This window comes from Etheostoma cragini, chromosome 9 (genome assembly GCF_013103735.1).
Source record: "Etheostoma cragini isolate CJK2018 chromosome 9, CSU_Ecrag_1.0, whole genome shotgun sequence".
NCBI classification, from domain to species: domain Eukaryota; kingdom Metazoa; phylum Chordata; class Actinopteri; order Perciformes; family Percidae; genus Etheostoma; species Etheostoma cragini.
The window spans coordinates 17,628,214-17,650,939 of NC_048415.1; the positions used below are offsets into that span (position 1 = coordinate 17,628,214).

General features: G+C 40.3%; 1 protein-coding gene across 3 annotated transcripts in view; it reads right to left on the reverse strand.

Moving 5' to 3' along the window:
• Positions 1–19,604, reverse strand: part of polrmt (polymerase (RNA) mitochondrial (DNA directed)) — a 44,136-nt gene extending 24,532 nt beyond the window's left edge. For 2 of the 3 annotated variants that reach the window (XM_034881746.1, XM_034881748.1), the window contains exons 1-11: positions 19,384–19,604; positions 18,616–18,714; positions 17,437–18,326; positions 16,851–16,984; positions 11,810–11,996; positions 8,434–8,583; positions 6,008–6,175; positions 5,069–5,239; positions 3,987–4,226; positions 1,898–2,683; positions 1,468–1,590 (exon numbers count right to left, since the gene is read on the reverse strand). In XM_034881746.1, coding sequence (XP_034737637.1) covers positions 1,468–1,590; positions 1,898–2,683; positions 3,987–4,226; positions 5,069–5,239; positions 6,008–6,175; positions 8,434–8,583; positions 11,810–11,996; positions 16,851–16,984; positions 17,437–18,326; positions 18,616–18,714; positions 19,384–19,531 — 3,096 coding nt within the window. In that variant the 5' untranslated portion in view covers positions 19,532–19,604. The remainder of the gene's footprint in view (positions 1–1,467; positions 1,591–1,897; positions 2,684–3,986; positions 4,227–5,068; positions 5,240–6,007; positions 6,176–8,433; positions 8,584–11,809; positions 11,997–16,850; positions 16,985–17,436; positions 18,327–18,615; positions 18,715–19,383) is intronic. The other variant, XM_034881747.1, reaches the window with a different exon arrangement.
• Between the last annotated feature and the right edge of the window lie 3,122 nt (positions 19,605–22,726).

The following is a 22,726-nucleotide window of genomic DNA, read 5'->3' on the forward strand; positions in this document are numbered from 1 at the left end:
AAGTACAAATTTAAGATTCGTGTACTTTACTTGAGTCTTTTCTTGCCACTTTCTGCTTCAACTCCAGTTCATTTCAGATGCAAATATTGTTCTTTTTACTCCACTACATTAACCTGACAGCTTTAGTTCCTAGTTACTTTACAAATTAAGCTTGTTCTACAAAATATATGTGTAGTTTATAAAATATGTTTTATTAAAAATTAAACTACCCAACAATATAACAGCCTGCAAGTCCAGCTGAAATTATTCAACCATTAAATACAGAACAGGATTTGTTTCCAGTTTCTAAAATGTGAAGTTTTTTTTCTGTATTAAGTACTCTGTTGCTTTGGTTTGTCTCCCAGTACAGAATAGCTGTGGTCTGGTCGTTAAGAGTAGGGCTACAGGTTTATGACAGACAACATAAAATGGCCCCTGATGGCTGGGGAGGTCTTTCCTCGTTAACTTTAACGTGCCCTCTAAAACAGCATTATAAAACATGACTGAGAAACCCACCTTATTTTTAGTCCTAAAGTGATTGTCAGATGAGTAAATTCCTCAATATAATCTATTCTAATCATTTTATATTTCTTTGTTTGACCCCAGTGAATTTCCACTTCTGGTTAGCAGTTGATATCCTATCATAGAGCAGTAGACCGATACGACAACGCGGGTTTGAAGCTGTGGTGGAGAGGAGGTCACTGAACAAACTGGGATCTATCATGGATAACCCAGACCACCCTCTCCACCCCAAACTGATCCAACAGAGGAGCTCCTTCTCAAAGAGGCTCCAACAGCTTCGATGTCGCACGGAGCGCTACAGGAAATCATTCCTACCACCGGCAATATCACTTTTTAACACCTAGTCACACGGTGCTAGATAAGACCCTGATACTCCACAATACTGCACTAAGGGCAACCTGCACAATTGGTTCATTTACATTTTAACATACTATTTAAGCAGTTGCACATTTTGTTTTCCCATCCTGTATATATTCAAATATTTGTTCTTATATTTTTGGGATCAATAAATATCGATCTATTTTTATTTTATTGGTTTATTTGATAGGGACCATGCGTATTTATGATATTGGTGTATAAAAACACCATGTATATATGCCATTTAGTAAAAATAACAATTTTTAATCTGTAGTCCCTAGGCAGGTGACATAGGACTAACATAAAGATAGCCAGCAGTCATTTACTATAAGCCAATCCTTTCTTCCTGTGCGGCTATCACACTCTACACCTCATCCCTTTGGTCGAGAGATGGGCAGTAGAGACTCAAGCCTCGGGCCTCCATTTCACCTTTGGTTTGTTCTGTTTCTCTCTCTCCCTGTATTGTTACCTTAGACTTTTATATTTGCACTTTCCAACTTTGTATTGCAAAGTGTTACCTCATTTTACATTTGTAGGAGATCAAGCATGCGTTTCAAATTGCTATGCAACTCTGTAAACAGATAAATAATTGCATTGTTTTCGCAGTACCTGGTGAACAGGAAAGTGGGAGATGAACTGTGTTGGATCGGGAGATCTCACAGCGTTGGCTAGCTCCATGCAGCAGGACAGAGCCTGCCAAGGCTCATCTGCATTCATCCACCACTTCTTACCCTGAGAAAGACAAAGACCAGCGCATGGCACATTATCTAGCATACAAAACACTTTGGGAAAAACCTTTTCACTTTTTGTTTGGACAGATATATATCAGATTTTGTGACTACTTAAACTGACCGCTCCCCCAGTAAGACAGAAAAGGGATATGCTATAATCTGCATATTTCGGGAATTTTAAAAAGAGCAGTTTTTGTATTTCTGCTAAATGCATGATAAGTTCTAACAAGAAAAGCTATGTGGAAATTTGACTATATGTTTTGACTTAGCTGTCAATGAACAGCAAAGAGCATTAAAGACCAACGGACATTGAGAGGGTTGTCCGCAGAGTCCAGGACGTCCTCCATGATAGTGTTGGCGTACTCCAGTCGTCCGTTGAGCGAGCTCCTCTTCTTCAGTCCTGTCAGATTGACTAAATGGATCTTTAGCCAGTCTAGTCCCTTTGGACCGAGGGGCTTCCCCTCTGCAAACACAAGCACAGCCCGTGTGACATCACTTCCTAGGTGATTAAAGTACGGAGGACAGGGGTAGGTACGTCCCCGGAAGTCCATGTTGTGAGGGAACCAGAAGATCTCATCCCGCATGTGGTTGGCGATGGAGAGTTTATACAGAGCGTCCATACGCAGGCTGTGCATCTCACTGCATTTCTTTTTGGCATTAATCACCTCCCTCTTCATGTGGGCTTTCTCAGAAGCGGTATAATTGGGATCTTGGGCGTTGAAGTGGGGTATTTTGGGGGCCTCTGACAGAGGAGGAGGGATGTCTAGTTTATCACTACCCCGATCATTGAAGATAGAGATAATAATATCCAACAAGGGTTTGTTGATTGTCCAGGCACAGTTGCCCAGTTGATTGAGAGAGTCGAGGACAGGACGGAGGTCCTGGCATTTCTCCAACAACACCTCATGTTGTGTGGCCCCTTCCACTGTGCGCATCAGCTTGGTCGGTGTCAATAGGTAGGCTCCAAACTTGACAGACGTCCAGGGCACAGGAGGGCACAGCATTGGAATCACATAGGAGTCAAAGGTCAATTTGGTCTCCATGGCCTCCTGCTGCATCTGGGTCAGGATGGGGTGGGGCTTGATGAAGCCGACCTGGAGGGTGAAATCAGAGGAAATCCAATCAGAAGCAGAAATGAGCAGACACAAACATGTATTTGAATGTAGTTTTCATAAATAAATTCCAGTAGATGGGAAACATGTTTTGTTTCATAGCAGATTTCATCATAACTGACAAGAACAACAATGAAAAAAACTCATCACTGAGTAATGACTCAAACAACCAGGCTAAAAACTCATCAGATCACTGACATTCACAAAAGAATATATGATGATAAGAAACTGTAGCTCCCTAAACCTGGTCACTTTATGTGTTGCTTACATACTGCAGCTTCCACACTGCAGATAATCTGGTGGAATGTTCTTTTCTTTTATTTAATCATATGAAACCCCTGTCAGGGTGTCAGGGTGGCCCGGGCTTTGTGACAGAATTATTGTGACCTAGTTCTAACTTACATGTAGGACTGGACATAAACACCATAATGAGAAAAAATAATACACCTCTGTCTTGCCAGCAGGAGTCAAGACTGCCATGCTGTGCTGTAAAAATCGTTAGGCTGCTCCCCTGATGGGCAAACCTCAGAAGACCAAAAGAAAGGGGAGCAGGAAAATAAGATAAAAAAAAGAGGGAGAAAGAGAGAGATAGGGAGGGGAAAAAACACACACAACAAACTTCTGCAACAGTGTCAAAGTGCATGAGTCTGACTCTCTCTCTCTCTCTTTCATTAAGGGGACACTAAAAAAGGGATTAGCCCAGAACCTATTCATCTAACTGGACTCTTCCCCCTGCCAATTTACACAAGGAGGAAATGGTTTTATAATTAACACTCTTTAGAGCATCACACTGGGTAAACGGCACGAGTCAATAGGCATCCAAGTGACAGATGCCCTTCAAGGAAGTATTTCCTCCGTTTCTGCTCCACTGTGGTTCTTTCCATATAAACTAAAATGTTAACTTTACTCTAATTGGGACATTTTTAATAACACTAATTGTGTGTCGTTTTCAGAAAGTCACAAATAATATGATCACTGGATTCGACAGATGGACTGTTCTCCTAATTAACGTCTCTTTGTGGATTTTATTTTTTTAACTTTTTGAATATTTTGCTCAATGTTACTTTCCCAGTAAATCCCTTTAAGTATAATCCTTGACCATTTCTAAACATAAATCTCAGATGAAAGGATTTTCTTTCAGTCTGGGCTAATGCTCAGGAATCCGGTTACCAAGTTATCAAAGCCCTTTCTATTTGGCAAGACCCCTTAATACAATCGCCACCAACTCCAGGTTAGCAGACTCCTTTGATAGTCCCTGTGAGAAAGGCCTGCACATCCACTGTACCTGCCGTGTGCTACGAAAGGTGTACATGTGGTAGAGGATGGGGATGAGCTTCCTGTCGAAAGCCGGGTTCAGGATGTCGCTGTTAATTTTGAGGTTCTTGACCATCATATCCACCATGTAGGTGCCCAGCTCCAGGCTAACTATGTATGGCCAGTGGGTCTCTCCTCCCTGCAGCGTGGGCCCTGAACTCTGGTCCGTTTCCAGCTTACACCAATGCTCGCTGGGTAGGATGTCATACTCCTGGAGGGAGAGAAGAAAGCAAGTGGGTTGTTTTCGTTTAGTGAGTCAGCACAATGAGCTACAGTGTTTGGAAGGCGTGTCGACGTGCGTGAGAGAACCAAAGATCTCAGTTTTGATATTCAGATTCTAAAAGATTTTGTCAAAACAGCCACTGTGTTATTTTTGTGATGTAATCAAAAGATAGCTTTCATGTTTTAAGAAAATGTGATAAATAATGTAAAAGCTTCATGTATTAAAAAACAAAATGTCAGCCAAAGACAAGAACCCCCAGCTAGGGAGCCTTCAAGATAGGAATGATCCAAAAGAAGAAAAAGATGATTCGGTCCTCAGATGAGTAAGAAGTTGGATTCATGTTCACAACAACAACAACAAAAAACACAGTAAAAGGCATATTTTTAACTACAAAGGCTGCATGTAAACAAACACCTTAACTAACTTCCATTGTACCTAGTTACTGGAGTGTAATGAGCTGTTGCTCATTACAGTCTTGAGGACATCAGCTAGCTGTTCCCCAATGGACCAGGACCCTCCAAACACTGGTGGAGTCAGTGATACTGGCTGCGGTGTTGTGACCCCAAAACTAGCTAATTTTTTTAGCTTAGAATTTATATCACAATTCTCTCTCAAATCATTTGTTTGTGTGCTTTTTTATTAATTTAAAACATAATTATTTGATTATATATGACATACACCCAAATAAAGAAAGACTATGTTGCACCATAGTGGATACAAAGGAAATCTTGCTCTGATAAACAGGAGATACATTCTCTTTTGCAAAAACTAACACCCATAAGAAGAAGAACATATATGAGGAGACATGTGGAGCATGATGGTTTCTCTACCTTTGTATCTTTGGCCAGCAGGTCTATGTAACCGTTGTAAATGTTGCCCAACTTTTCCACAATCTGATTCTGGTGCTTCTGCCGCACAGAGTACTTCGTGTAGACCCTGTTGCCCAGATCACTGGCTAAAATCTTCAGTGACTCTCCACTGGGAGGCAGGCTGGCAACACTCTGATGAGGAGGACACAGTTCAAAATGTCAAACACAAGAAAACAATTCATGAAAAATCGGTCAGAAAAAGCAAATCTTTATTTCTCTAGAGGATCAACTGACATTTTCCATAAAATATGTGGCAGTATGTAGGTGGTGTGGGTGGGAAGGGATCAATTCTTAAATAAAAAAATAAAAAATTAAGACATCTGTACCTAAAAATGGATCTCTATTGTCTTATCTTCCTAAATAAAAACATGGTTTAAAAAAAAGAAAAGAAATTCAGGCAGATCTTTTTGCCAGATCTGACTCACTTTTAATGAAAAAGGACTTCTTCGGTCAGAGGGGGAAATCAAAGTGAAAAATGGTCTTTTTAGAATTAACATCACATCATGTGTGTTTGGCTGTGTGAAAAGCAAAAGGTATCTGATCCAACCATGCTCTCCTTTGCTGTCAAAGATAAAGCCTGATGCTGTTGCAGCTGTTGTCACTGTCAGCCACTTGATTTGTGTTTTGTGGTGTGCAGAGCCTCTTTTTTGACCACCTGCCAGTCACTTTTTTTTTTGCCTCATAAAAATGTGAAATACAGGAATTGTAGGTAGCTGCCCTGGTGGTGTGACATCACTACAAATCTTTTATTTATTTTTTATAAATGTTGTAGTAAAGCAGTCGTCAGTCAAATCTGTTTAAATCAAACACTGATAAGTCTTTGCTAAATCAAAGACTTAACAATTCCAGCCTTCAAGGCATTTCATCGAGCGGTAGGCTGGGTTAGGTGGTTTGTATTACCTGTATCATGATGTCAACATACTCCCTATCCTCCAGCACACAGAGGTAGGGATAAAGGTTAAGCCTGTAGTCCTTGGTGTTGGTGTTAGCCAGGATTCTCTTACTCTCCCTCAGGGCCTGGAGAAGGATCTTCTGCCATTGTGCCCGCTGATCCGCCAGCAGCTCCCTCTGAAAGGACGACACAAATGGAAGTCATCTTCATCTCGTGAACGTAACTGCCGGCGAGAAACCCTTAACAAATGTGTCAAATAAACTGAGTAATCCTGCACCAAGGCTTTTTTATCACATACTGCATGAACCAAATTAATATTCTATGTGAACCGTCGATGGGCCGCCTCTCGATGGACACACAAGGTACTGTGAAGCATGAGCGTGCATTCTACTTGATGGGCTCGTTAGGCTTGTTTGGCCCAGAAACCTCCAGATGGCAGGGACAAAACCAAAACCCAAAAAAGACCTTCAGAGAGGAATACAACTGGGCCACAGACTTATTCATCTAAGACTAAAACTTTCAATTACAATTTATCAACAATAAATCAATCGTCATTCCCGCGCCAGCAGATTTAATTTATAGGAATAGGTTGACAATTTGGGAAATAATGTACACTTTATTTTTGATTTCTTGCCATGAGTTAGATGAGAAGAGTGATGCCACTCAAGTATGAAGCTGGACCCATTATGCGGTTAGCTTAGCTTAGCTCAAAGACTGGAAACAAGGGCAAACAGATAGATTGCTCAAACAAAATGTAAAAAAAGACAAGTTGTGGTTTTACAGATATTTACGTGGACAGAGCTGCTTCCATTTTTTATGCTAGGCATATCACCGGCAGGCTATAGCTTCCTATTTAGTGTGGTCATGATTTCCTAATCTAACTCATGGCAAGAAAGTGTATTTCCAAAAATGCCAACTTATTCCTTGACAACAAAAGTAGGAATCTTAAATTTGGGTCTTTTAGCTTTGCTAATAGCATGAAAAACATAATGTGGCTGAAGATTTGATATGATGATATTTCTGTACTTTGGCTAATACACTTGCATTTTGTTATATTGGATTTTGCAAGCACACAGACTACACCATTTGGTAGACGTATATAGTATAGTCCTAATTTCCTTCACAAAGAAAAAACCTTAGAAGACCTTATCTTTTGTTGGTGTTGATTATCTTTCTTTATTGTTTTAAATACATCCATTTAAAAGACTAGTGTTCTGAGCTCTCACATTGTGTTACATATTTTGATCTAATGTGTTTTAAATGTGGTAGAATTCCTGTTATTTAAGCCTGCGGCCAGAACAACCACTTTACTTGCATTTTTTAGGGGCACTATAATCACATTTCCAGCATTTCTTCTTGAATTTTATGATTGACAAAACAATTGACTGAACAATGGAAATTCTGTAGATGGGTAAGCAGGTTTGTGCATGCATATACATACACCTGTGGAGAACTGTGGTTATATGTATCCTCTGTGCCCAACTGTGTGTATGTGTTCACTCTTAACGTGAAGAGTTTTTACCCAGCCTGACTGAAGCAGAGGCAGTCTGGAGAGGTGACTCTGCATTCTCTCCAGAGGCCTCCATTACAATAGATTATTATTCTGCCCTCTCCGTCTGTAAATGCTTCCTGAACTCCAGGGACTCTCAGCCTCCTCGCTTCCCATGTAGCCCATCTGCAGAGGCAGATGAGCCAGACTGCACTGTAAATGCCAGAGTAGGAAAGAAGGCACACCACAGGAGGAGGTTTCTCCTCTAACCTGTCTGTCCTAAATGCATGATATTAAAAAGTTTATACCAAAGAAAAATAGAAACTTCACTGACAGGAAACAATAAAAATAAAAATAAATAAAAATAAATTTTAACACATCACTACATTAATGGTGTTATATTATTATACTCAAAAAGACAACTGCCAACTGTCTGCCCTGTGAGCTAGTGTTGGGTTTTGCATGAAATCTACAGGATTTTTTGCAGTTTAAAAGGGATAATTTTGATTAGTTTTAAGTCAGTGTATAGTGGATGGTGGTTGGCACACCCCCAGTTTGGAGAAGCAGGCGGGAGTACAGACACAGCTAAGCAACGTACTGCTGTAGACGGGGGGGGGCAGCAGCAACACACATTTAAAAAAAATCTGAACTATCCAATTAATTATAGAAAAAAAAAAAACTAAATATAGCAACAACACTATTGTAGATACAGTGTACCAATTATTTCAACCCCTCTGTCACAATTAATCTGACACTAAGATTTTTAAGATTTTAAGATTTTAGGTTGGGGAAAGATTTTTAAAAGTTAACCACCTATTAACAATTTCATAACATGCCATTTTTTAAAGTATTCAAAGTATTGTATTTGAAAATCCACATTTCTAGCCGCTCAGTGTATTGAGAGTGTGAAGAAGACGAAGAGATGCAACAGGTTGGTTTGTTTACCATTTTGGCCATGTTTTCAGTGATGGGCTTGGCAGCCTCCACAGAGTCGATAGTGATAGTGCAGGCCTGTTCAAGGCTCAGCTGATGTTTGAAACGCTCCTGAAGCTCCTCCTGAGTGAAGTCCAGTTTGGGGTACTGGTGGTCTGACCTCTAAAACACACAAACACACACAAACACACGCACACAGATGTAATTGTCACGTTTCTGTGGTGTCAATAAACATTTCATAAGTAATATTGCTAAGTGTATGTGAAAGCAAAGTTTAAAGGTCACATTAAATCAGATTGGCCCCATGTTTAATCTGTTAGAAGACTTGTATTATTAGTAAGTATTAGCAAATACAGAATTTTGCTTAGCTAAGAGATGTTCTAAGTAGTAATTTGAATTGAGATTTTCTAAAATCATGAATGACATGACTTGACTTGACTTGGTTTAGTTACTAGAATATTTCACAAGAAGATGCCAAGAAGCTTGGTCCTTTTACCTGTTCAACTGCCATACCTTCAATATATACATTTTTACTTAGGTTTATTTAACAATTGTTTTTTGTTCCAAATACAATGCTTGTAGTTTTAGATACTTTACATTGAAAACTAATTGGTTATTTATTACCCATTCCAATGCCGACTGCAATTCCTCCTTCAAAAGACAGTAAGCCTCACAGCTGTGGATGCCGCTGTGTTTATTGTTGAATCGTCAGCATACATTGCCATTTTTGCATCTTTTAAAGTTAAAGGTAAATCTTGGGTGAATATTGAATATAACAATGAAAGCTTCCTTGTGGAATTCCACAAGACGAAGAGGCTGGTCTGAAGGCAAGTCTGGGATCCTATTGTACTGCATGGGCCGCAATCCCAATTGATCCTCTCACACATACGCACGTGCGCACACCATTTCTTAAAGACAAAACATTTGTCGATCCATTCGGAATTAAGTATTGTGGTGCAGATGCAACGTTCCAGCCTACAAAACCTATCCTACAGACTAAGAGAAAAAAAATAAAAATATTAAAAAATATATATTATTTTCAATAAAAATGGAAATAATTATACAAAAAAGATCATTGCCTCCAATACCGTGAATCATCGCAATATCAGTCAAAATAATTGCAATTAGAGATGAAGTACTGCAGTAAGAACATTTATTTATTCATTTATTAGCTCGTAGGCAGTAGACAAGATTGACTGTAATTTAGGCCTCAGAGAGATGAAACACGGACAGCAGCCAGAACAAATCTAAAGATAGTGTTCCACATGAATGAGTTAGCAGACAGCTCTTGTACAATATTACAACTTCAAAAATTATCTAAGACGTTAACACCACACTATCAGGTGATAGTGTGCTGGCTTACACAATAGTTTTGAAAGTACTAACTTAAAGCTTCTGGTGTACAAAGAAAAGCCTACAGAAAGGAGTGTGCTGCAGTATTGTTAAGGTACAGCTGTGTGATTGTATTTTAATATTTTGTGAAACGGAATGAACTAAAATTTCCAAACTTATGTTTTTCCTTGTCCCTACTGTGTCAAAACCATAATGAATTCACTTGATAGATTGACACGATTTGACCTTGAGACTGAGAATAAAATTGGCACACTTACCACTTTCAATAAGAATCAAATGAAAGAAAACCACACAATCTCTGATGACAAGTTGAAACTACATCAAACTGCATTTTGTACAAGCATCGGCTTAATCAAAATTCCATCGCACAACATAAAACAATATTCTAATTAGATTGTGTGTCTCCAACTAAAACTCATTCAAAATCCCCCCGGAGAACATCCAGTCTCCTTCTCTGTTATCTAGTAGGCCAGTTATTTGGACAGCCATTATTAAACCAACCTGCCATAGAGTCACAGTCGTAGTCGGATAGCCAGCCTTACAAGTGCAATCAGAGGCAACAGTAATGGGGCAGTCACATGTTGTTTCACAAAGTGGTATAGTTGCACATACACTCTTAACATAAAAGACACACACACACACACACACACACACACACACACACACACACACACACACACACACACACACACACACACACACACACACACACACACACACACACACACACACACACACACACACACACACACACACACACACACACACACACACACACACACACACACACACACACACACACACACACACACAGGTATTAAGGCTAAAAATACTGCTATGGAACAAAGCGCTGTTAATGAATCATGTGAGAATCAGATGAGGAAGGGAGGTAGGAAAAAGCAGGGGAGAGGTGAGAGGAGGAAAAGCCATGAAAGCAGAGGAGCCATTAGAAAGCAGAGTTGGCTCACTATAAATAGGCCAGGGCCTGTCTGGCTGTGAAGGGGTGACGATCAAATCTTTCGTAGTCACGTTGAAGCCTTCTGAAAGCTTTCCCAGCTCTCTGGTGCTACTGTAAAAATAACTTTTGATCATCTTTAGCCATAAATTATCACTTTTTAACCTAAAGCCCCCTGCAGTTTTTAAATACATTTAAACAAATTTCTTCAATGATTTTACATTGAAAAGCCATTCATTATGAAATGCATGTCATTACATACATGCTCATTTGATATCTCATCTTTTGAAAAGTAACAAACTGGGGTATAAAATTGTTAATTATGGCAAACACCTGTCATCCCAAGATTAGCATGTAATTGTCAATTTTACATCAACAGAAGCATAAAGACCAGCAGCCAACACTTATATGTACATTACATTGGTAATGATGACATTGGTCATTCAACCGTCATTATTTAGTCAAGCACCTGGTAAGTGTGTCGTCTATACAATAATGCATGCTAAAGCCCATGCATCTCTAAATGCTCAGCTTAAAGTTAACTTTGGAAAAAAAGTGAGGCTAACTTCCAGGCCCATTGAAATTTCTCTGCAAATCATACATCCCACATCTGTATTCCAATTTACACCCAAGAAGTATTTAACATAAATTATCCATGACTAAATGAGCAACAATTATCCAATTGTTCTTAGATTTTATTTATTAAAAGTTTAAGCATCAACAACTAATCTGCCACTTACAGGCTATGTGGGTGTGACGTGGTTTGACCAGATTTGATCGACAGTGGTCTAGCAGCATCAGTGAACATTTTTTATTTTTGCTAAACTGTGATAATGAGAATACATATGTACCTTTTTTTCTAACAGACCCCACCCACTACCAGCCAGTTGGAAAAGCAAGGACAAAACACACAAATGCAGATATCTCACGTAAAGAATAACCTCAACTGTCCATCCATCACTCACAGTCAGCAGGGGATTGAGGAAAAAAAAGGCTGTCAGTGCCAACTAATAATATATCAGAGCACTGTATCACAATAACTGCAAACATGTGGTAAAGGTCAAAGCTAGCCTGGAATACCTGTGTGTAGAAGTCCTTAACCAGCGATGAAGAGCACTGGTTTGTGTTTGCGTTGAGGCTTGGCTGGTAGTCGGGCTGGACAATGTGCACGGCCTTTAGCACCATGTCCCTTTCATCTTGCCGGAACACACACTGGCTGAACAGGTCGTCCACAGACAGGCCATCCTCCTCCATCTGGCTTAGGCACCTGGATATGCAGGGACATACAGTTGGTGTTCCAGGTTTGCATTGGCCCTTAAGCAGGTTTGAGCCATGTTACATCTGTGTGGACGTTGGGAAGCTCATCAGGACAAGTGGCTGAACAGTTATTTTGCATGGTTCTGAGATTTCTGGCATTTAAATCTGAGGTTATTTGGGCTAGAAACATGCTGTCCACTCATTCCCCAGTGACTCGTCTGAGCTATATGATGACAATCAGTGTAAGTGCTTTAGTAGCAATAAACAGATCAGACATTATCTGGTTAAGCTGTCAACCACAGAATATTATGACACTTATTGTACCAAGACAAAGCAGAAATTGTACTGTTGTGGCAATTATATCCTGCCAAGCAGAAAATACAGAAGTACACAACAGTATAGCTGCAGGAATCAACACTACTTGACCTCCCAGTCCCTTCCCAACTATAGTAGATGAAGACACTTTATAATCAACAGTTAGGCATACAATGCTAGGAAGAATATACAGACAAACTTACTACAGAATATACCTTTAAAATATAATATTATGGGCTCTACACAACAAAGCTTTACATATTGACTTATGATTTATATGAAAAGATTTCCCCATCAGATGATACAATAAGTAGATTTTCATACACGTCGGAGATTATGCTTGTTATGTTGGAACAGACTTTGGAGTCTGATCCCTAGTTCAGAGGTCACAACCTTCTGACCTGGCTGTTGATGTGGGAATGGGAGTTAGATAATACCATAGCTTGCTGGGCTACCGATTAATTCAGCTTTCTTAAAAAAATCCTTTGTCTGTGGGATCATCGTATATGTCACGCCTAGTTGCTGAATGTCAATTCAAGTATTTGCATTGGCAGGCCTTTCTGTCAGACTCAGGTATGAGTTTGATCGAGATGGACACGGACGACATCAGTGAAATGTTTATTTAAATAGAATCTCCAAGAGATCTCCTAGAGAGAGTACAGTCTTCATGACTGGACTACAGAATGCAGATAATACCAATGTGCAACCAGTCCGTGGAATACAAATGAGAGCTGTAATAACGTAATTATTGCATAACTTCATTTGATATGTTACCTAAGAAGGTCTGGGAATTAATATGGCCCGCCTGGTGGCTCGTTATTCTTCTTCAATTAGTGAGATTCAGGGCTGAAATTATACATATTATGATTGTATAAGTGATTTAAGGATATTGGTATACAATGTTATTAAGCTCTATACTAATGAATTGGGCCAATGCAATATTTTCTTACATTGAAAGATTGTCATTCAAGTGATACATGCTATTTGTATGACCTTCACTATTGTCTACACTATTTTCTAATTACAGACATTGTCTAGAGGGCTAAAACCCTGACAGTGCCATGCACACTTAGACGTAAAGAGCCCCAGGCCAACAAGAATTGAGGAGCCTGAAGATGTTTGGTTGCACTGCTCCCTAGAGGTTAACAACAGAACAACAGGACTGAGCGAGAGAGAGAGAGAGAGAGAGAGAGAGAGAGAGAGAGAGAGAGAGAGAGAGAGAGAGAGAGAGAGAGAGACAGAAGTGCAGAAAAAAAAACATTTGTCATCAACTACAGATGTTGAGAAAGCTCTGCTTCACCTTGCTCAACTTTTTACTCAAGATAATTATAAATAATAGCACGCCAATTACTATCTTGAGGAAACCAGCAACTTCTACCGACTTAATCTAATCAGTAGTTTGCAGGTTTCTGCACATTGAATGCATACACTGAAAAAAAAGAATTGTATTACAATATTCTGTCATATGTCTGGTGTTTGAAGTTATTAAGTGTTATATTTCTAAAGCACGGCAAAGAGGTCACATTTTTGGGGGGGGGGAATTTTGTACTCATGCCTCAGAGTCTCTTGTGATGCAATGTGCAATTTTGGTCCGGGTAAATTTGAGAGGCTCGAACAAAGAGAGGATTAGTCTGGGTTCTGGCACTGTGGTCCAGAGGAACAAAGAGAGCAGAGAGGTTGAAAGATAGAGCATAATCAGCCTGGTGACTGCTCAGCTGCACCCTAGGGAGCAAAGAACTCTGGAGGACACAGCACTTACAAAAGGGAAAACTCAAAGGGGGGTGGGGGAGTGAGTGAGTGAGTGAGGTGTCTTGCGCATTTGACTTTGGAGGACTCTTACTGTTGTAAGACTCTAAATATCAGTCATCGCTATATACACCATTGAGAACCCTGGATACAAAGGCATGCTCATTGTGCTAGTGTTTAGTAGTCTAGGTCATGTACATGTATATAGGCTGGTGATACGTGGACTTTGCATTGGGGGAGCTATCCAAAACCGGGGCAAAACAGTTGGCAAAGCACTGTTCAATCTCAGCAACTACAGGAAGCATGTTTATTTGGAAATCCTGTTTATCCTGTCCCCTTAAAATTGTTTAATTCATAACAATGTGCTAATCTATTTTAATCTGTTGGATCATTCAGGAAATTCCTAATGAAATCTGACTTTTAATGTGGAATCAAAATAAGTATATAAAATGTGTGTGTGTGTGTGTGTGTGTGTGTGTGTGTGTGTGTGTAAGAGAGAGACAGAGACACAGTGGGACAGGGGAGAGTGGAACAGATTGGTAAATTGAGGGCAAGGATTCTGCGGGGGAGACTTCGGAGGCAAGAGTGATGCTAGGAGAGTACAGCAGTGTGGCCATAATAAAAAGGGAAATAACAGGCAGACTACAAACACATTGGGTGACAGATAAAAGGATGATGGTGAGGGCTGTAAGAGAAAAGAGGGGCTGTTTCGCCAGAGACTGAGCAGGTGTGCACCACTGCAGAACAACAATGTCATACAAGCATCAGCTTACAGTGATCGATGGACCAACCAGATACCCACAACCCTAATGCCCTGCCACCTATCCTGCTATTGGACCATACCGCATAGGGTGATATCCCCCGGGTCCAGGGGGAAAGTATGTGTGTCGCTCTGTGTGTGTGGTTTGTGCAACAGCACTCAACATGACTGAGAATAAATCTCTCAAAACAACTAATCAAGCAAGCAGTGACATGCCGGAGTGATGATATTTCATTATTTCGATGCAAATGTTGTGGGGGAGGGGGGCTATTTTGCATGGTGTGATCAGAAACTACAGTACCTGTGCTCCAGTTCACAAGGTGCCTTCTTAAAAGGACATACAGTAGTTTTGGATGGTAACACCTTGAGAAGACTGAAGGCTGTGTATATGTATGTATGTATGTATGTATGTATGTATGTATGTATGTATGTGTATATATATATATATATATATATATATATATAAGCCTTGCCTCTGCCCAGGCAGCAAGCCATATGATTGTATTGGCTGCCATCAATAGGTGCGTGCACACACACACATTTGTGACACGTAGTGTTCTGCTGAAGCTGTGAGCTGTGCCCAGTAGGTGTAATTGTGCTACATGTCATGTAATAAATCTAAGTGAAGGGTTGACACGCAGTCAGTGACGTAACAACCTCATTTGTCAGGATCACCGAGTTACTGCTGGGCCTAAACTGGGCTACTAGCTGTCAAAGTTGTCCTTGATGAAAAACGTAACAACTTGCTAGGTTGTCTGGGCAATTACATACACCACAGTGCAATGACAGCAGAGTTCTGCTGTGTTTTAACATTTAATTACTCTAAGCCAATCTCACAAACAGAGTCAGCATGCTTCAATAATAATTTTAATTTGCCTTGTGAAAAGCTGCAATAATAATTACAGAAACTTTCACAACTGACAAATGATAAATAAAATAAAAAAATAAAAATAAATGGCGTGATGCTCGGTTGCCATGGAAACTATAATTGTGATGAGGGAAAAGAACAACAAATAAGGTGCAAAGTCAGGTTATTCAGTCAGCGTAATACAGGGGAGACCCCGAACACTGACAGGCACTCAAAATTAAGCATTCCTTAATTTTCAATTGATACACAACTTGGTTTTTACAACTAGACCCTAAAGGCAACGGGAAGCTTTGAACATCCTAGTTGAGATCATATTGCTACAGCAACAAAAGCGAACAGATTTAAATGACTATTATAAAATATGACAAAACTGGTATCCTGCAAGCCCCAGCTAAATCAACAATAACCCAACAATGAAAAACATAAGGCAATGAAAAGGAAAATTAACAGCTTTTAGGTTATTTCCTACACTTTGCTACTCCTCTGACACCATTATTTTTTAGGTAAAAAACTGTCATAAATACTGCCAATCATGGCTACAATTATAAACAAATAGCATCCCAGTATGTCATAAGGATGTGCAGATGTGTGAACCACGAGCACAGCCTGACCCCTGTTGGTAAGTCTGTGTACTACCACTGCTCTCGTGTAAAACTCAAAATCACTGTCTCCTGGCTTCACAGTAAAGGCCAAGATATGGTCCTGCGTTAAATCAACACCGTCGGTACGTGGAGATACGGACCCGTGGCCGGACCTTACGCCGTAGCCTAACATGCAACTCTCAAAAAACTGTAACTACAAGTCACGTGACACAGGCACCAACAACTGTGATTGGTAAGCCTGGCCGTGGCTTGGTAGCGTTGCATTTGAACAACATTAATCCAAGGAGAGGGTTTCCTACTACGGATTTCTGACGGTGGTCCAAAAACACTTTGTTTCTCCCACTATGCCTCCAGAGTCTGTCCTCAATCCAACACCATCCTTGTCACTCTCTCACTCCCTCTACCACCCTACCGAGCATACACACATCGCACCTGCTATTCTCTTAAAGGAATAAGATCTAGCGACGCAGACAACCTCCACCCACTTAAATAGGCAACTGCAAAAGATCTGTGTAGAGCCGACGCAGAAGCATAAACCCCGCTTAATACCCCTCTTGAAAAATCTTGACCTACCTTGCGATGACCTTTGGGGAGCAGTTAGGATTGCGGCCCATACACTCCAGGGCAGTACAGTAGGATCCCAGGTTTGGCTTCAGACCAGCCTCTTCTAACAGAATAAACATGCGGCCAATTTGATTTAATGTGCCCTACAAACAGACAGAGAGACATATGGGAGGACCTTTAAACTTTGCTTCCATGTACACTTTATACCAATAATTACTCCAAAAAAAACATGTTTATTGACACCATGGAAAAATGTGACAATGAAATTACTGACTAAAGTTGACACTTTTATTTTAGTTATGTGGTCCCCTTATAAAATGCAATAGAAAGACCGAGGAACTACCGGGGGAATAGAGTATTAATAATCAAAAACACTCGCACATCATGTTATTCACAAGTAACAAATAACCATTCAAAAACCTTGCAGAAAAGAGCTGTACCTAAACAAGTGCTAGTTTTTATCAATTTAAATAAAAAAAATAAAAAAAGTAAAAATCCATTCAACTTTGAATTCTTTTTCATGACACACAATTACACAGCCGAACCCGCATAGTTTTAGGGTTTAACACACAGCGTATTCAGTTATTGAACTCACCTTCTTGGCCCACACCCTCATTATTATGTTGTAGACACCAGTGTTCAGATGTTTACGTCGGCTCATAACTCTGTGCTGGCTGAGCAGGAAACGGTGCGCCCTCTCAACGTCCCCAGCGAACACACACGCCTCCAGGTAAGAGCGGATGCTCAGCTGGATGTCCCCACATGCAGCTCCCTCACTGTACTCCTGTAGGCGCTCCGGGTTACTTGAAGATGTCCACTGGCTTACTTGTTGACTGAGCCTCCTCTCCAGCTCCTCCACCTCAGCCAGCTCCTTTGCCCTGGCCTGGGCATCTGCAACGGTCTGCTTCTGGCCCTCCTTACCGGGAACCGGATTTTTAGAGCCCTTATGTTTCCCTTTAGATACTTTATGTGCCAGAGCTGCTGTTGCTGCTGCCGCAGCAGCAGTGGAGGCAACTGGTGAGGCAACTGGTGAAGAAACTGCAGCACAAATCTCATCGGACAATTTCGTGCAACCTTTTTGGTTCTTTGCCAAGGTCTTTGTCTTTGTCGTTTTTTTTGTGGAAGATATAGTTTTATGTGATGTACCAGGGAGAACTGAGCTGCTTTTGCTACCTTTAGATTTAGCTGTAGGTTTCTCCTTCACGTTCTTCTGCATTTTCTGATGGAGGTGCTGCTGTTTTCTGAGTTTGTTGTTCTTTTCCTGAGTTAATTTTTCCATCCAGCGGCTGGGCTGAGATTCAGAAGCTCCTTTAGCAACAGTCTGTCCTGATTTAGAAATGCTACTTTTCTCCTTAGGTGCGCTTTTGGAACTCTTTCCAGGTAAAACCCCTCTTCCAGAAGAGGGTTTTTTAACAAACTGCACCTCTGCATGCTGGACATCTAAAAAGATGTCGGATTGGAGTTGCTGGATCCTTGCCTCAAGCACTGACAGAGCGAGAGAAAAGTGAGTTAACAAAATGACTAACAGCTTGTTTCAGAGTAATAGACAGACATAACTACAGGCTTCAATCACTTATTAGGCCAGGAAAGTCCTGGATTTAACAGGACAGTTCTGCAGTTTGGACTGGCAGCATACAGAGGGAAGCAGCCAGACGACTCATACTTATACCAGTATTTGGTATAAAATCAACTTTAAGTATGACAAGTAGTTACTCGGTAGTAGTGGAGGTTAAAGATGTGGCAACATGACAAACTGCCATTTTAAGCAACATACCGTCTAACAACTGAGACTGTTCCAGTACACGTTTCTTTGCATCTTCTCTCTTTGGGATGACAAATGAAACATTTCTTCTTTGAAACAGCAACGGTGTCTCTGAAAAACATAATAGTCAAAATAAGAATTAATATAGGGGAATATGCCTACCCTTCCTTACCAATAAGACAGTTTTCAACATTAAAAAAAACAGTTGTGACAGGGCATTTTGCTTATTGCTTGCAGGTAATAAACAAGAACCGTACTTGTACCACTTCTAAATTCTAGTATTGCATTCGTTTTGTTACATCTTTCCTCCACATACAGCCGAGGGGCATTAAGGAGTTCAGAGTCCCGGCTCAAGGACCAGAAGGAGCTGCTTTTGGCAGACCTCGGTCCAGCATGTTTTCCCAGAGTCCCAAATAATATCAGTGACAGTTATAGTATCGGAAGTTAATTCTATGATCAAATGCACAAAGTACAAAAGTAGAAGAAGAAAGAAGAAATGTAGCTAGGCTACTGGTTCCTTGCTAAAATTGTTACCTGTAAAGCTCGTGGTCACAAACAAAGCCCTCTCAGGCTCAATAACAAGTCACTTTACCAGACTGTTAGCTACATGTGTTATGTGCTTACATTACAAGAACTATGCGAGCAACCCCAGACTAGACTAACGTGTAAGGACATTGCCGTTAAACACAAGAGTCCTCGGGACCAACTTGTCCATCATACTGTAAGTATAACTGCACATTAGCTTTGACATTAGGCTGAGACAGACTGCTTTCTGCTCACCTGATATACGTCTAACTGCGCCACCACTTATGGACGCACAGAGCTGACAGCGGTCCGCAGGAGACACACGAACACTTTCAGCACACTTTCCAAATAAACTTCGACGATTCAGACATTTAGCAAAGGCACACACTCTGAGAAGTGACATGTTGACATGTAATAACCTCGTTTCTTCTGAGCACTAAGCAGCCATTTTAAATGAGACCAAGCTAGTGGCGAGATGAGCGATCGCTGTTGTTTAAGGCAAGGGTAGAAAATCGCTGATAAATCGAGCAGAAATTAAAGGCTTGTTACATGTTTTACTGAAGCAGGAATTTTAATGTAGCTAAAATGTTATATGTCCGATAATGTCAAAGGTGTTTGTTAATGGTATCATTTAACTACATTACTAAAAGTAATTAACTTTCCTGTCCACATAGTGTTCTTAGTGTAGCCTGCTTTTGGTAAAGCCCATGCATGGTTTCACATTGTCATCTATCAAATATGAGTTGGAAAAGCAGGTGTCCACATACGTTGAGCCATGCAGTGTATGTTGAGCTTCAATCCAGATAAACAACAGTCTTATTGTAGGTCATGGATTCATTAAAGGTCCCATGACATGGTGCTCTTTGGATGCTTTTACATAGACCTTAGTGGTCTCCTAATATCATATCTGCAGTCTCTTTACCAAAATCCAGCCTTGGTGCAGAATTCCAGCCACTCGAGCCAGTCCCACAATGAGCTTTCCTTAGTAGCCTATGTACCATTCCTGAGTCTGGCTTTTGAGGAGGAGAGAGTGGGGGCCAGGTGGAGGCAGGGGATGTGCCCTTGATCAACTGCCACTTTGCTCTTTTGAAAGCCATGATGGCTCTCTGTCATGGGTGGACCAAATTTTCTGGGCTGGCAAAGCAGAGAAAGGGGAGGTAACCTTGCCCCTTATGACTTCATAAGTACGAAGATTCCAGCTCGGCCCATCTGAGCTTTTATTTTCTCAAAGGCAGAGCAGGATGCTCAGGGGGAACGTCTTACACCTACTGTATCACCATTTCTAGCCACTGGGGGACCATAGGCAGGCTGGGGGAACTCATGTTAATGTTGTCATGGGACCTTTATGATGAACAATAAAACTGAGTAATTAGCCATTACCATTTGTTGAAGTTACACGATGGTTGATTTTGTATGGTCATGACTCATTTATTCACTGTTAACATGCTAACATTAAACAAGCTCGCTAGAAAAAAAAGCACAGGTTATACAAACCTTCCATTTGTTAAGTTTAGACTGCAATTGGAAACATATGCTCTAAACCCCACAATAAAATGTCTCCCTTAACCAGTCACAAAATAAATTGCAGATTAGTTAAACAAAATCTTTAATTTGCTTTGGTCATTAACAAAAGGCCTATAGCAAATTTATCTTGTCAGCGACTGTATTATTAATGTATCTTTAAAATATTTTTAGTTTGATTCCACTTGTCCTGGGATAAAGCCCGACCGTCCCTCATGATTTATAATATGTCTCTTAACCTGTGTGTGTGTGTGTGTGTGTGTGTGTGTTTCTGTGTTTAGAGTTTGAGCCTCAGCCACAGTGCTGGCCCTTTTGTGATGAAGTGACCACGGGTCAGGAGTGCAATGTGCTGCTGGACCAGACGTCCTTCTACACTGAGCGAGCGGACAGACATTTGACGAGGGCTACGTGGTTCGAGAGGACAGAGGATGTGAGTACAGCAACAACAACAAAAACTAGGATGAAAAACAACATGGATGCAGTTTCTTCTCAGTGGTTTGTAATGATTTCCGCTGATGCTGTTTGAGATTTTTTTGCAAAAACATCACAAGTTCTGAAGTATTAAAATGAAGTCCTCATCAGAGTCATTTTCAGAGTCGGTACGTCTGTTTTTTTCTGGGTACAAAATCAAGAGACGTTCAAACAAATTCAACTTAATTAACAAGATATTTATATATTTTAAATTATTGTTCAAAATAACAGAACAAAATTAACCTATGATGGGAAAGTCAGAAATAAAATCAATGGCTTCAGTTTATGTTATCATTATTATTATTACTAAACAAATTATTTGAAAAAAAAAGGCAAATATTGAGGGGGTGGGAGTTCTAATTCTAGAATTAAAAGTTGTATTAAAAGCAAATAAAACTACCATGTTGTGTTATTGATGTCACTGGCTTCATGTGCATGGATGACCATCGTGGTTGGCATCAGCCATCTTGCCTGGAGCCAGGTTCTTTTGCAGTTTAGTCTCTCTCGCCCTCCCTGCAAATGTTACTTGCATTGGAGTCAGGGAGACAAAATGAAATGTATAAAGGGCAGTGACTGGAAAACAACCAGTTTTATTTATCACCCAAATTAAGTTAAATTGACCTGAAACATTTTCCCTCTCAATAGGCAAAACTGCACTTGTTTATTGGTAAATATTTATACAAAATCTTCCTATTTTCCTGTTTGTCTATTCAGTGACTAAAAAGAAACGTCCATTAATTACATTTGGCCTGCAGGTGGCAGTCTCATCATAGACGATCAAAGCATACTAGAGGTCAAACGGGACACCAAGGTGATAGAAAGGGTCCAACAATGATACAAGCAAAAACGTTGAATGGAATAGTTGACATTTGTACTTTAATATGTTATTTTACACCCTATTTAAATATATGATACTCTGAGATGTTTTGGTCATGGAACTTTAACGTCAACGGTTTAAAACCAAAAAGTTATGATTTTGCTCTAGTGTACTCCTTAATTTTACTTGAAAATTGGTCAAAACAAAGAGTCCAACACTCAAATGTCCTTCCTTAACTAGGTTGTAAAAAAATGTGCATAAAACCTTCAACAAGAATGATACAATGAAGTGAAATTCCCAATGTTTCAAACATCTTTGTAGGCACAGAAACTACCACATAACCACGCAGTGTGTATGTTGTCTCAGGACTTGTAAAGCATTTACTGTGTACAATTATTGTGCCGACTAACATAAACCTATCATTAATTGAGGATAAACACATATGACAGCATATGAGGTTACATCTAAAGCTGGTAGCATACCCATGCAACCCCCACTCACGACGACTTAACCAAAGTACCTGTTAAAGCCAATTTAAAGTTATTGTTCTTTCAGTCGACTTTTGAAGTTCGTCACACTGTTTAAATCAAGTGTGACTCAGCTCAAAATTGAAAGTAAAACTAACTGTATCTCATTCACATCCTGTATACTATATGACCCCCAGCAGTGTCAGCCTCCCCCTGTCAAGCATCCATAAAGCATTCTTAAACACTTTAGCGGCCCTTTGTGTTTTGGCAGGCTGGAGGTTAACACAAGCACTACTTGACAGTTTGAGAGAGAGAGGGGGGG